Source organism: Hipposideros armiger, unplaced genomic scaffold (assembly GCF_001890085.2).
Source record: "Hipposideros armiger isolate ML-2016 unplaced genomic scaffold, ASM189008v1 scaffold_312, whole genome shotgun sequence".
Taxonomy (NCBI): domain Eukaryota; kingdom Metazoa; phylum Chordata; class Mammalia; order Chiroptera; family Hipposideridae; genus Hipposideros; species Hipposideros armiger.
In genome coordinates this window covers 800,447-815,528 of record NW_017731662.1, presented here as the reverse complement: position 1 = coordinate 815,528, position 15,082 = coordinate 800,447, and the positions used below count along the sequence as shown (strand labels likewise).

At 39.8% G+C, this 15,082-nt stretch overlaps 1 protein-coding gene across 6 annotated transcripts in view; it reads left to right on the top strand.

The window, feature by feature from the left end:
• The window catches only part of SRPK2 (SRSF protein kinase 2), a 239,063-nt gene that overhangs the window by 61,720 nt on the left and 162,261 nt on the right, over nt 1-15,082 (top strand). The window contains exon 3 of one of the 6 annotated variants that reach the window (XM_019660131.1): nt 2,847-2,920. The exons of the other annotated variants lie outside the window; for them this stretch is intronic. Within the exon in view, the coding sequence (XP_019515676.1) occupies nt 2,847-2,920 (74 nt within the window). The remainder of the gene's footprint in view (nt 1-2,846; nt 2,921-15,082) is intronic. 6 annotated transcript variants of the gene reach the window in all.

Sequence of the window (15,082 nt, the reverse complement as noted above, 5' to 3'; positions counted from 1 at the left end):
AGAATCATACAGTATTTGTCTTTTTGTGACTGGCTTGTTTCACTTAGCATATGTCCTCAAGTTCCATGTTGTAGCACATGTCAGACTTCATTCCTTTTTGCGGCTGAATATATTTCATAGCACATTTAAACCTCAGTTTGTTTATACATTCATTGATGCATTATTGGGGTTTTTTCAACTTTTTGGCTATTGCGAGTAGTGCTGCTATGAACAATCAAGTACCTACTTTCAGTTCTTTTGGGTATATATATACCCAGGAGTGGAATTTCTGGGTCACGGGGCAATTCTGTTTAACTTTTTGATTGACTGCCAAACTGTTTTTCACAGTGACTAAGCCATTTTACATTCCCACCAGAAACGTAAGCGTTCTAGTATTTCCACATCTTTTACAACACTTATTTTTTATATTAATATTTTTGATGCTAGCCAGCCTAATGGGTATGAAGGAGTGTCTTGAGGTTTTTATTTGTATTCTCCTAATGACTAATAATGTTAATCATCTTTTCATGTGCTTGTTGGCTATTTTTATATCTTCTTTGGAGAAATGTGTTTTCAAGGCCCTTGCTTATCTTTCAACTGGGTTATTTGTCTTTTTGCTGAGTTGTAAGAGTTCTTTATATATTCTAGATAGTAGACCCATATCAGATATATGATTTGCACATATTTTTTCCATTCTATAGATTGTCTTTTTAGTTTCTTGATAATTCCCTTGATGCATAAAATAGCCTTTACTTTTATTGCATCTTGTAGTCAACTGAAGCTGCTATGCAGGATCATACCCTGTGCAGAGCCAAGCTCTTCCTAGAATGTGGGTCTCTGATGGGAAAAAACAGAGCACACCTCTCTGGCCTGTGCTATGTGAAAAGGCTGAAGCAGTTGACATAAATATTGTGTGTTTGTAGAAAGGTGGGATTGGCTTTTAAAACTGCTACAAAACTTAGTTTTTTATGTTCTATTTCATTTCACTTAAGGTTTTGAGGAGGCTTGTAATAGATGTGCCAAAATGGAGAAGTCTTAAGTAGATAAAAATTAGGATCAAGGGAAAAATAAGTAGAATGGATTGTGGAGAAGAACGTCATTGGATATTTCTAGATGGAAAGGAAGTGGATAGCAGTTAGTGTAGGATTATGGGTGATATAAAATTTTCTTTTTTATGACTTTCCACTTTTTTTACATTTAATATATATTTAGTAAAGAGACATTTTACTACAATGTTACTAAAATTCTGAATGTATTTGTCAGATTTGCTGCTTTTCCCACACTGGTAACATGATTCATTCTCAGTTTTATCTGCTCCCTGCATTTGTTCAGCCCCTTTCTCTTCCCTGAATTTTAGTTGCTCCAGCTGCTCTGGTGCCCCCTCTTCTCGTCCCCTTAGGGCATCTTCCAGCCTCATCTCCCAGCGTCCTCACACTTGGCATTACCGTCCTCTCAGCTGCAGCCTGGCCCTTGCCTTTTCCTATCTGTTTGGCTCAGTCCTGCTAGGATTCATCCCGGATGTCCCCTGGGGAAGACTTACCCGACTTAATGCGCTCTCTCTCTCTGCTGACTGTTTCCTTCCTGCCTCTGCCTGGCTCTCACCTGAGCTGACCACAGTGTTCATGGCGTTCTGTCTGTGTGCCCTTCTCCTGCACTGAATGAGGACAGACTGGCTTCTTCATTTTGTCCCCATGCCTACCAGCATGTGTGCAGGGCTGGCACCAGTGCGTGTCTGTTACATGAATAATTAAGATCTATACTGTCATGAGGTGCAAACTGGTGGATGTGGTCTGGATCGTGCCTGTGCCTGTGTTCATGGGCCTCACCGGGCTTGGCAACTTGGGACATTTCATATAAGAACCCCTGTTTCCATATTCTAAAAGAATGAGGCTGTCTGGCCACCCTGCATCTGCATCCGTTCACAGTGGCTGTCCCCTGGACCTGGCGGTGGCTGATGATTTGCCAGAGTCCCACCCTTCTCCTCTTACCTGAGGCCTGCTTTACTCATGTTACCTGCTGTCCCCTTGAGACACTTGGGATTAGGTTCCCAGTCTGGAGGAAGGGTGTGCTGCATGCCTACAGCCAGATCTGTCTGTCTGTCTCCAGCTTGTCTTTCCGTGGAAGGTAGGAGCGGGTTGAGTTTGGTTTCTGGCATGTTTCTGCCATTCTGTTTTTCTGTGAGGCTGATTGAGCATAGAGCCTGAAACTTTCCTACATACATACACAGCCAAAACCTACACAAAGAGCCAATGAGTTAAATTTCCAAATATGTTGGTGGAGTGATTGTCCTGATGACACAGGCTCAAATAAAATGAAATGTTTAGTTATGGGAAAGCTTATGATTCTGAAGTTTGTAAATTACTGTTTAAAGTTTTTGACATGTAATTTGTATATTGATGTGTGGTTTGTTGGTTAAGATAAACTTCTTACCATCAGCAAACATTTATGGACTGCCTAGAGAAATCCTTAATTCCTTTATGAAATTAAAATGGAATTTTGTTACTTATGTTTGGGGTTTTAAGGCATTAAATAAATTGTGTTCTTGGTATGACTGTCTGCAAAATTTGTGGGCCCACTTATGGCCATGGTCCATAATTCATGTTATATTTTCACAGGGGACTGATTACAAGCAAAGTACTTAGTAGGAAATGAGGACTTTCTGCAGGGCTGTAATGGGATCAGTGTTTTGTTTTTGAAACTTGACTCTGCAAAAGTGTGGTCTGAGGATTAGAGAAGTGTGAGAACTAGGGGCAGAAATGGTGAGGGCTCCAATTAGAATGAATGACTAGGGAGGGAGACATTTTACCTGTTTGTGTATGATGATAAGTCACCTAAGTACTTAGGTTAATTATGAAACTCCTTTTCAGAGAAAAACGAGTGACTGCTGGGAATACTGTGGCCGACACTATCCTCTTAACTACTGTGCGGATTGAAGAAGAAGGTCAGATACTCTGATGGTTCTCTGGGGAAGGAATCTTCTGGTTGAATAAGCAGAAACTCATGATTACCCCTTTCTGCCCTCTGATATGCTCAAGATGTAGACGTCAGGTGCCTTAGGCACTACAGAAGACGTAATCCTGCCAATAGGAGGTGTGTATATTAGCCACCAAAGGGAGACCAGCCTACTTTAGAAAGCAGGAGATACAATGTGGGTTTTAGTCCCGAGATTCACCTCTCTTTGCTTTAGTTTCCTCAGCGGTACCTGGGAATTCTAAAAGCATTTACCTCCAAGGGTTGTTGCCTAAAGCAAATGAATTATTACATGTAATGTTTACAATAGTGTCTGGTATTAATTAGTACTTAGTACACAGTGCTTCTGCAGTTGCCGTTACTGTTTATTAACGGAGAGATTCACAAATACCAGTTCTTCAGGGTGAAATTTCTGTTACCTTATGTATGGTTATTGTAAGTAGGAAGCTTCAAAAACAGAAGAATACTGTTTGGCTTCAAATCACAGTATAAGAATTTTGCATTTTTGCTTTTTAGGTGGTCTTCAGAATGAAGATAAAAGTTCATACAATTAAATGAAAGTCAGTACATGTCTACCATTCCTTAAGGTAACCCCTTGTCCCGTTGGTTGCTCTAAACAGAAGTTCTAGTGTATAGTAGTTTCAATATAAACTGAGCAGTTTTACACATCAGAGCAGTCAGCAGGGTTTCTGAGAGCTCTGGGAAGACAGAGCCCAGTGGACGCTTGGGAGGTGAAAGGAGAGACCGAGCGCTGAGGAAGTGTGCAGGGGCCACCTCAGTCGACTTCACATTTGGTTGTTGGCAAAAGGAGAGGGTTTGTTTGTAGTGTATTTTTTTATTCCCTTTGGTAGAGAATTAATTTTCTATGAAAACAGTATCATAAACTGTTATGAGCTCCAGGGGGAGCAACAAAAGCTCTAACCCCAGACTTCTAGCTTTGGGGGATATTTGGGCACATTTGGGTGACAAGCCTGCAGTTTCAAGGGTACAGCTACTAGCTAGTTGTTGATTAAGGCCTTTGACTTGGCCAGGCGCTTTGCAAAGCACTTTAGCATATACTGTCCTGTGTCATCCTTACTACAGTCTTATGAGGGGAGGTGTTCTTATTATAATCTGGTTTTGTAAATGATGGTTAGGGATAGTAAGTGATTTGAGTCTTAGGAGCTTTCATTCAAGTCCCAGCAGTCAGCCAGAGCCCATAGGCTTAATCATCCTGGTATATCCCACGTCATTATTAAATTATTATGATTATAAAAAATAAATATGCATCCTGGTTTTAAAATGTATATTTATAGTCAAATGTAGGAAATCAGAATGTAGAAAGAAGAAATAAACCTACCCATATCCTTCTCATATCACCATTTTCAATATAAATTCACCTGGATTCTGTATTACGTCGTATTTATTAGTGACTGCAAGGCATGCTGAGGTACACTTTTGTTGCTTTTTCTCAAGTATTTTTTTCCTCTGTAAAAGTAGACTATAAAAAGTAAGTTTTAAATAATATTTGGAAACGACAGGAGAGAGAGTAAAGAAGACGTGTATGTCAATTGCTTAATGGACGGCACTGCCAGTGAGGGGGTGGGGGTGGGGGATTGGGAGTCTTTTCTCATCTGCTTGTCCTTGTTGGTGTTTGTGGGAGTCATAGGTCACCAACTTAACAGACTAAGTTCTGGAGTAAACCACTTATTTATTATACATTGGAAATTGTTCCATTCTATATGCCCTTTTTTGGTTTACTATTTGTCGATCCTTTTTGAAAGATCACGGAATTCTTTTTTAACCGTAAGGCTTTCTTATTACATGAAGAAAAGCCTCTTTGTAGCCAACATGGCAGATGGAATGGCATTTGTACTTCTAAATTTTTCAGTAGTAAGACTACTAAAATAGCACTAAAATTAATTTCTTTAATTGATCACACACACACACACACACACACACACACACACACACACACACACACACACACACACACACACACACACCTACCCCTTATTGGGGAAGTCGTGATTAATTTAAGTCTCCCCTCCAAGGTAGTAGTTATCCTGTTTTCATTATAAAATCTGACTCTTAAACTAAAACCTTCTTTTGAGCTGAGACCTTTGTGTTTGTAGGCTATGTTAAGTTGCACCTGCCTGATACTCAGTCTTTCTCCATTAAGCAGAGTTATAAAATAAGAGGGGAAAAATTTTATCTCCTTTTCAGAACTAGGGTGGCGTGATGGTCTGACACCTGGCCATAAATGTGAGTTTGCATTTCTGCAATCAACTTGTAAGTTTGTGTTCAAGCATTTCCTTTTTCAACATTGTAGCCCTATCTTCCCCTTCTTGGTATTATTTTCTTTTGCATAAATGCTCCTGTGATAGTGTTTTAATTTTGAGATTTACACCATTTGCTCCTCATTTTCTTCTTAAAAGTTATTCTCAACTTAACTTAGAGATGTATCCAACATTAAAATGGGTTGCAGATAGAGACGTTTGTAATGGAGTGTCTTGGTGAAATGGTGTTCCAGCTGAAGGTGTCATCTTGCCAACCAGAGGGGGGCATTTAGCCAAACACATCTTTCTGTATAACTTTTCTTCCTTGTTCAGGCAGAGTAATATCCTGCTACTTTAAGGGTAAAAAACACCTCTTCTCTTTCCTTCATGAGATTTTAAAAGAACGTTGTGTGCCTGGTTTAAAAGAGTCCACCAGAAGAAGTGGTGTAGTCTCTTAAGTTTAAAAATATCTACTTAAACAGTTTAGTTCTAGCGATATCAGAAATGGTATACAGTATATACCATTTGTAGTAATTTCATAGTTATTAATGTTCTGAAACTATGGTGTATTTTAGTCAATATATTTATTATTTATTTTTTAATTATTTTTTTATTGGGGAATTGGGGCAGGGGGACAGTGAGGGGGAATTGGGGAAGGGGAACAGCCAAGTTGTTGTCCTTCAATCTTAGTTGTGGAGGGCGCAGCTAGCTCAGCTCCAAGTCTAGCTGTGCTGCACAGTCAAGGTGCTGTGTTCAATTAGTTGTAAGTGGGCACAGCCACCATCCCATGTGGGAGTCAACCAGCAGCCTTGTTGTTAAGAGCGCACGCTCTATCCACTCAGCCATCTTGGCGGCAGCTCAGCTTAAGGTGTCAAGTTCAGTCTTAGTTGTGGGTGGGCGTAGCCCACCATCGAACAGGCAATCTTGTTGTTACATCATCTGGGCCATCCTGCTACCTGTTGGCAGCTCAGCGGCAGCTCAGCTCAGACGCAGCTCACTGACCCCTGTGGGAATCGAACCGGTGACCCTGTTGCTCAGAGCTCGCACTGTTGAGCAAGCTCTTAATCACTGAACCACTCAGCCCGCCCTAGTCAATATATTTAAAGGCATGAAGTGAGAGTACAAAGATAGATGACCTGTCAGGGATTGATTAAGTTCTTTAAAAGCCTCTTTACTTGCCCTGCAAAATGAAAAATGGCAATACTGAAATGCAGACAAAAGAAAAGAAGTCCAGGAGAATTTTCATTGTTACCCATGGATTTAAAAAGTACAAAAATATCAATCTTAAATCTTTTCATTTTGGGTACCCCTCTATTGTTGGCTCCCTAAACATGTTGAAGGGGAAAGAGTATGAATGCTACCCCAAAATATGCCACTTTGGCAAAAAGATTGTTTTGAGCTGAAGGTAATTTGCTCTCTGGCCTCTTACTTTCTGTCTAAAAGCAGGACATAAATTTCCATTTGTAAAAGTTTTTCCCTTTCCCATACTTGGAAGAGGAGAATGACTTTTATCAGTAACAACCCTTATTTACTACTATACATATCCTAGTCACCTTCTCACAAATCCTCCCAACTCCACACCCACAGAAGCCCCAAGCCCCTTTCCTTTGTTTATTTAGCCTCTTCTTTATACTTAACCTTTTGTATGGTATATAAGTCCCACATTCTATATATTCCCTTAAGTTACTCATCACTGAATTTTCCCGTGTCTATGTATGTTATATGTAGTAAACTTTTTTCCTTTGGTAATCTGTCGTAATCTGATTTGCAGTCCCCAGTCCCTGACCTTAAGAGGGTAGATGAGTTGTTTTTTTCTTTTCTACAATGTGTGTCATCTTCTTTTTGGGTAATTCAGCACCAACTCTCCCCCAAATTATACAAAAGACAGTTAAAATAACAAAAGAATGATGAGGAGAGCATAGTTTATCTGGAAAAAACTTTTTGTTTCTTAAAATTATTTTTCCAGAATAAACTATTGATTTCTTTTGATTGTCTTTTGTGTACTATTGTGATAAAATAACAGGCTGCAGGATTTTTGTTATTTTCCCCATCTAAAGCCTTAGAATCCCAGAGAATATAGAAATCCATTAAAACAGGCACTTGACCTAAAGCATTTTTTTTTTTTAAAGATTTTATTGGGGAATTGGGGGAGGGAACAGCGTTGGCGACTTGGGGAAGGGGAACAGACAAGTTGCTGTCCTTTTGTTCTTCAGTCTAGTTGTGGAGAATGTCACTCCACTGGCCCATGTTGGTATTATCATTGCGCTCTTCCCAGCTAGGCAGGTTGGTTGCTGGTCATTGGACTGCCACTCAGGGTGGCTCATGCCAGCTCACACCAGCTGCTGGCCTCTCACGTTGGCTGCTGGCCACTCACGGCAGCCCAGTTACAGGTTGAGCCATTGTTCACCATCTTAGCTGTAGAGGGCACAGCGTCACTGGCTCATGTGGGATCCGAACTGGCGGCCCTGCTGCTCAGAGCTCGCGCTCCCAAGCCAACTCCCAACCAACGAGCCACTCGGCTGGCCCCTGATTTAAAGCATTTTTTTTCTTTTCTTTTCCTTTTTTAGCTGAGCCATCCTGTCACCTGTTGGCAGCTCAGCAGCAGCTCAGCTCGGGGCGGGAATTGAACCATTGTTGCTCAGAGCTCAAACTCTTGTGCGAGCTCTTTAACCAACTGAGCCACTTGGCCGGCCCCTGGCCTAAAGCATTTTGAACAATAGTTATTATTTGCCACTGTCTAGACACTTCTAGAGTCTAGACTGGAGTGATATTTTATATATTTTTAAAATTAAGTCAGGGATTTTCTTTAGCTATGTGGTAGTCATTTGGTTTTAAAATCATATACTTCCTGATTTATCTCTAGTCTGGGAAGGCTTTTAGTTTTTCTTTTAGCAGAGAGGTGTCCCTGGTCTTTGGGGACCTGTAGGCAGCATTTATTAGAGTAGCAATTACTACTAGTAAGCTGGGTCCAGGGGCAGCATCCTGAGGTGCCCAGAGCGGATTGCTCCGTGTATCATTCATCTCTGGATTCCTATAATCACAATGCAAAAATGAAAAGATGGATAAAATATTTTGGTTTTTCACTATGTCTTACCATTAGTTTTTCTTACCCTTAGTTATCTAAGCAATAGGATATTACTTAATGAGAAATGAAGGGTTAAGACATTACTCAGTCTCAAGTCTTTGGGCAAGGCATTCCTATTTATAATACTGTAGTATGCATACATGCATGTCATGTCTGCCTTGTTCCAAAAAGAATTTAAGGGGGCATTTCTCTGCAGTTTTATGGTCTGAGGAAGACTTTTTATAAATAAATACACTGGCCAGTCTTAAGTTGAAATGAATCTGGCTTTTAAATGGTGTGTACTTACACCAACAATGCTGCCATTGTACCTCAAGGTCTTGTTAACACCTTTAGGGTTTGAATACTTTCACTGCTTATAAATTTTTATCCTTTGATGTTAGAATCAATTTTTGGCATTGGCCAAAAGTCATCGAGTGCCAAGCCTGGCAAATACCCTGGATAGGCTGTCTGGGTTGTTAGAGCTTTTGGTTTATTGTTTTTGACTCATGGTGCCTGAGCCAGACCGTTTTTAGGATGATGAAACCAGTTTCTGAGCCACAGTTAACTCCTTGTTACATGCAGCCTACTTGAACAATGGGTCCAATTGACTCTTGGTCTTTGTAGGATGCCTCCTACGTTAGCAGTGCCATTGAGATCAAATAAACAAGTTAACTTTGTCCTCACTTGTGATTTTGATATGGATGTTTTCTTGGGTTTGGACTGCAACAAAGTTTTCCATTGCACATTTCATGTTTTTAGGTCATAATGAAAACTTTTATCATTAGCTCTAATAATTTTCTCAGAATGTTACTTTTTTAGCTGTTCATGAAAGATCCACAACACAAAGCATGTTCTAACGGCCCTTTGTTACTTAGTGAAAATGTTTGAAACAATCTTTACCAATGTTCCATACATTTATTTGCCACCCCGACCCCCGACTCCTGCCAACTTTTCTTGTGTTCTGATTTTCCTGCATAATCATTAAATTGGATGAATCAAATCATTACTTTGACAGCACTTTATAGATGAGGAGACAGATTTATGGACGATGAGACATACTTAATTTGAGGTATCAGAGATACTAAGTCAAAATTCAAATCCCAATTTTCTGACTCTAAATTTGAGGATATTTTCAGTACATAATGCTGCCACGAAGGAGTCATTCATAATTTCTTTACTTTTCTTATAGTAATGTGGAAATTAAGAGCTTCCCCCTTTAGGGCTGACCGGTTAGATAAATTGGTTAGAACGTGGTGCTGATGACACCAAGGTTGCCGGTTCATTCCCCGCATAGGCCACTGTGAGCTGCACCCTCCTTAAAGAGTCAACTATGCCATTGTAGCATGAAAGCGATGTGTAACCAATGACTCTGGCTGTTCCCCAATAAAATTTATTTAAAAAAAAAAAAGAAGCTTCCCTTTTTATTTCCATATATTTCACTTATAGATCTAATGCCACTCAAAATTAAATGTTAATTTTCTTTCTCAATAGGGTCATTTCAAATTTTATATTGGTATGGAGCTTTTACATGTATTCATCTCAACTGATTGTGTTTTGGCCTTGAAAATAGTTGTTTTACATGAAAAAGTTAGAACACATTCCTCTTGTGTCTGTTTCTTTGTTTTCATAAATCATTCTTTTTTTCCCCATTTTAAAAAATTAGTTTCAGGTGTACAAAACAGCATAAATCATTCTTGAAAATTGTATTTTATAGTCACATTTGTGTTTGTGTTAAAACATTAGTTTGTCCTAATCATGATGTAAGGTATGTAGTTATAAAAGCCACACTTAAAAGTTTACTATAGTTTGTATTCTGTTTTGTCTTTTAAATTAATTTGTACATTTAAATTAAGTTGAAGCATAGAGTTTCTCTAATTGTTAAAGATTACATTGTATTTGTGATGGTATCCTCATGTGCTTGTGACTTTATTTTGGAAATACTTTAGACTTGTATACTTCTTTGTGTTGCATTCTAAGATTTACTTGGATTGGAGTAGCTGAGGTCATCTGCCACTGAAATTGTTCCTTGGGGAGTGTGATGTGGGCACTGGCTCCGATGCCCTTGTTGGTGGCAGCTTCATCGGCACTGTGAGTGTTGGAGAGGAGTGGGTCCCCAAGTAATAACCAGAATACTTGTATTACAGGTGAGAAGATTGGATGAGATTGTGTTCCCAAGGGGAGTATCATGTGTTCATTGCAATTCTGTTACCTGACCACCTGGGCTCAGGAGATGGCGCACTGTGTCTCATTCCTGTAGTGGCTACACAGACCGTGCATATTTTCAGCTCGAATCTCATCACCTCGGCTCTTTACACATGTAGAGGATTCTCCCAGCACACTCTTATTCTGCTGGTGGATAGTTTAAGAATGTCTCCTTGTTGTGGGCTGGATATTCCTCTTCTACCTCTAGAGCAAAGAAATGGTACTCTGAGGAGCTCCAGGAATTGTTAAGCCTTGTGGGCAAGGGGGCTGGCCTAAGCCAGCGGTTTCCTGTGACCAGCCCTTCACTGCCTGTTGATAGGCAAGTGTTTACTAACTGCTTCAAGTTTTCATCAGCAAGTCTCACAATAAGCCCTGTGCCAAACATAAACTCTAACAGCTCTGTGGAAAGAAGTATTTATATGAAGATTTGCATGATGGGCATACAATCCATCCGTCCTGTCATAGTCTAAAATTTATGATTATATTAAGCTAAGCCGTTTTGGTGACTCGCATTCCTGGAAGGTATTGTATCAAAATGGGTTATGCTTCTTATGGGATGAAGGGACCATTGTATCTTTCTTGTGCCCATGGTACAACATAAGACGTGGTTAATATTTCTAATTTTGTAAAGTTCATCTTTAAAAGTTTAAAAAGTTCCTCTTTAAGGTAATCAAAACGTTCTAATTTTCCTTAACTGGAAATAGATATGTTAGCTGCAGTCTTCTTTCAGGTTTCAATTTTTTGGGTAGGCCTTAAAAAATGAGAAGATAAAGGATAATATCAGAAAGAAACATTAAGATTTAGTTAAATAGAAAAAAATTATAGAATATCATACCACCAAATCTCAAATTTTAAAGATCAGAAAATAAGGTTTAACAAGTTTCAGCATCTTTCCCCAAATTTACAAAACTAACAAGGGCTTGGGATTGAACCCAGGTTACTCTAAGTCCAGTGCTGGTTGCATTATCTCACATTTTCCTTGAAATTTTAGGATTATGGAGATTACTGAGTGAAGATGCTTGACATTTAGGTTTTGGAGGGAGGACTAAGAGCCAGGGGAGAGGGATGTATTGTGTCAGATGCCATAGGGAATCGTGATAACTGAGAAGTACCTGTTAATTTGGTAATCTTTATAGCAACTTGTACCATGCGCTAGCTGTATCAGTGACATCAAGTTTTAGTTGTTAGGAGTAGAGAGAGGAGAACCTGGCCACCAAAGGCTTGTGGCCAGGTTGGGAGCTGAGGAAAGATGAATCTTTGTAAACGTAAAGTGATAGGATGAGATGACTTCTGAGGTCTTCAACTCTAAGAATCTGTAATTCTTTTTTTTTTAAAAGATTTTTATTGAGGAATTGGGGGAGGGGAACAGACAAGTTGCTGTCCTTTTGTTCTTCAGTCTAGTTGTGGAGAACGTCTCTTCACTGGCCCATGTTGGTATTGTCATTGCGTTCTTCCCAGCTGAGGCAGATCAGTCGCTGGCCATTGGATGGTGGTTCATGGCAGCTCATGGGAGCTGCCGGCCACTCACGTTGGCTGCTGGCCACTCATGGTAGCTCACGGCAGCCCGCTGCAGCAGGAGTTGCAGCCTACACCGTCGCCGGCGACTCACTGGCAGCCCAGCTCCAGGTTTAGCTGTTCACCATCTTAGCTGTAGAGGGTGTGGCGTCACTGGCCCTCATGTGGGATCCGAACCAGGACCCTGCTGCTCAGAGCTGGCGTCCCAAGCCAACTCTTAACCAACGTGCCACTTGGCTGGCCCAAGATTCGTTTTTTAAGCTTGATAGTAGCAAACCTGTGTACTTGACTTTTCTCCTTATGCGGTTAAATTGGGTAGTGTTCATTAGAGGTACTTAAAAAAAACAGGAGCTGGTTTGCTAGTAGTGTTTAATTCTCTGTACTGAGAATTTCAGGTAGTCTCTCTCTTGCTAACTGAGTAAGGCGCCTTCACTGTGAAACCTGAACCATAACTTTCATTTTTTCTTCCCTGTTGCTGGTAACCTCTGTTCTGTTCCCTATTAACTTGCTTATTTTAGGTACTTCATATAAGTAGAATTATACAATATTCTTTTGTGTTTGGCTTATTTTACTTAGTATGTTTTCAAGGTTCATCCATGTCGCAACATGTATCAGAATTTCATTTATTTTTTACAGCTGAATAGTATTCTATAAATGTAATAATATAATAATATACTTAACTCAATATATCAAATTTTGATGATACTATCAAAATAGTATCATCTCAAGATGTATCTGTATCTTTGTGCTAGCCACATCTCAGTTTGGAGTAGCCACATTTGAAGTGCTCAGTAGCTAAATGTACCTAGGGACACGCAGGTCTACAGTTAGTGAAGGTTATTCAAGGTTATCAACAGCACAAACTTTCTTTAAAAGAAAAATAATATTTGCTAAAAGACAATATTCGAGAAGATTGTACTCATCAGACATAGGAAAAAATGGATTTAAATATGACAAAGATCTAGGCATAGCTTTTCCCTTGTTGCAGACTTTACAAGGGATAGGAGCCTTAGAGGAATATTTCTCTTTGAATTCATTTTCACCAGAACTTCTGATGAGAAGACCACAGGAACTTTTGGTTGGACTTTTTTATTTGAATCACATTGCCCCAAATACAGTGCTGGTACGTAGTAGGTAAGTAACATTTTGAATGGAAAAATTTGAATAAAGCGTAGAACTGGAACAGAAATTTGCAGTGGGTTCCATGGGGCTTGATGAAAAACTGTTGCCCAAATTGGAATTTTTCCTTTCTGTTCCCATTCCTTGAACTTTGGGGATTGTGCCTGCTTTCTGTCAAGCACTCAGCTAGCTCCTGCAGCCGTCAGGACCTGCGCGCACTGGGACCGGGTGGAGACCGGAAGTGCCTGCTGGCAGCCCTTTGACTGTGGCTCTGTTGAGTGGGGCGACACCTGAAGGGGCTGGGTTAGCGGGGAGCCCTAGTGCCGGCGTTCCACAGGTGGTCCAGCCTCTTGGAGATGGTGTAGCCTGGCTAGAAAAGGTGAATTGGAACAACGCAATCCCTGCTTCAGGGATTTGGATTTCTGAAAGTACTGAGAGGTTAGGTCAGTTTGGTCGGGCCATTGTATCATTGTCTATAATAACAGCATTGCCTTTAGATCTGGGGCCAAATTCTTTGTCTTCCACTTAATAGCTGGGTGACTTCAGAAATGTTACCTTACCTTTTAGGCTTTCTCCTCCTTTATGCATCTATAAAATAGAGATGATATTTTTATTTGCCTCGTAATGTTTTTATGAAAGTAAGGATATGTAACTCTTGCCAAATTCAAGAGTTCTCATTGTCATCATAATACAAAGCAAGCGTTATTGTTGCCATTATAATATAGAGGAGGCTGACGTATGTTTATATTCCATGTGCAAGCTGCGGTTATAGAGCTAATCACTTGGGAAAGAATGACGCTGATGGAAGTACTGTGGCAATGAGACCCTCAAAAGAGAGAGAGGGGCTAGAACTCTGTGAGCCTTGATGTAGGACTCAAACATTCAAGTGTTATAGATAGTTTAAGGAAAACGCTATGTGCAGTGTGGGGAACTCCCTACCTATGGTATTTTCAGCAGGTTAGAATGAGCCAATTAGAAGTGCACACCTATAGTGACATGTGGCTAACTAAGGGACAAACAAAAGCAATACCAAGCAAAAAGCACTGTCCTAATCTGGAGCTGTTAGTCCAGAAACAGACCTTTAGCTACTGTTCAGAGGCCCTGAGACTATCGGGGGAGTGCCTGTAATGAAAGGCTTTGAGGTAGCCAAGAAACTCTATGCTTAGATTACTTTTTAACCAAACATGAATGTTTTAATTCAGAATGGCTTAAATAAGTTAAGATAGATAATCTCTCAGCTATCGTGAACATAGTCCAGAATCACTCATTACTTGAAGCCCTGGTAGCTGAGGTTTACCTGTATTTCAGAGGAGCAAATAAGGAAGTAAAGAAGAGACCACGCTATATGCTGTGAGAGCACTGGAAAAACTAGGAGGTAACTATCAATAGCTTTAGTGTAAACGGTGTCCCCCTTTTGCCCTGCCGTCTCTTTTAGTTATTCTTTTGGTTTAAAACTTCTTAAAATTATGAGATCTTTCATGCATATAATACGTGAAATAATGAATGTAAGTTTAAAGAATAATAAAATGAGCACCTGAATACATATTCTTTATCTCCAGAAATAGAATGATAATCAGTCCAAATAACATCCTTCTTCCTCTCCTCCCCCACCACTTTCTTGTAGTCTCTGTCCAAATTTCAGACAGGCTTTATTTAGAAAAAGAGAAGTTGGGTACTTCAAATGAGTTAAAAATACATTGGCTAGTATATTTCAGTATAAATTGAGGAACCATTTTGTTATTGAAATAGATAATGATATGAATGGAAGGAAGTTTTTTTTTTAAAGCAGGATTAGAATTCCTGAAAGTGCTGAGTTCTTGAGCCATTCTGTCTTTATTGCCGTGGGTGTTTTGGGTTGTTTTTTTTTTTTTTTTTTTTTTTGGGAAGTGTTTCTTGCTATGTAATTGCCCTGGCATTTGACCTCAAATGTCTTGAGCACATGCTTTTCTCATCTGCAGGGTCTAATAAAAGAACC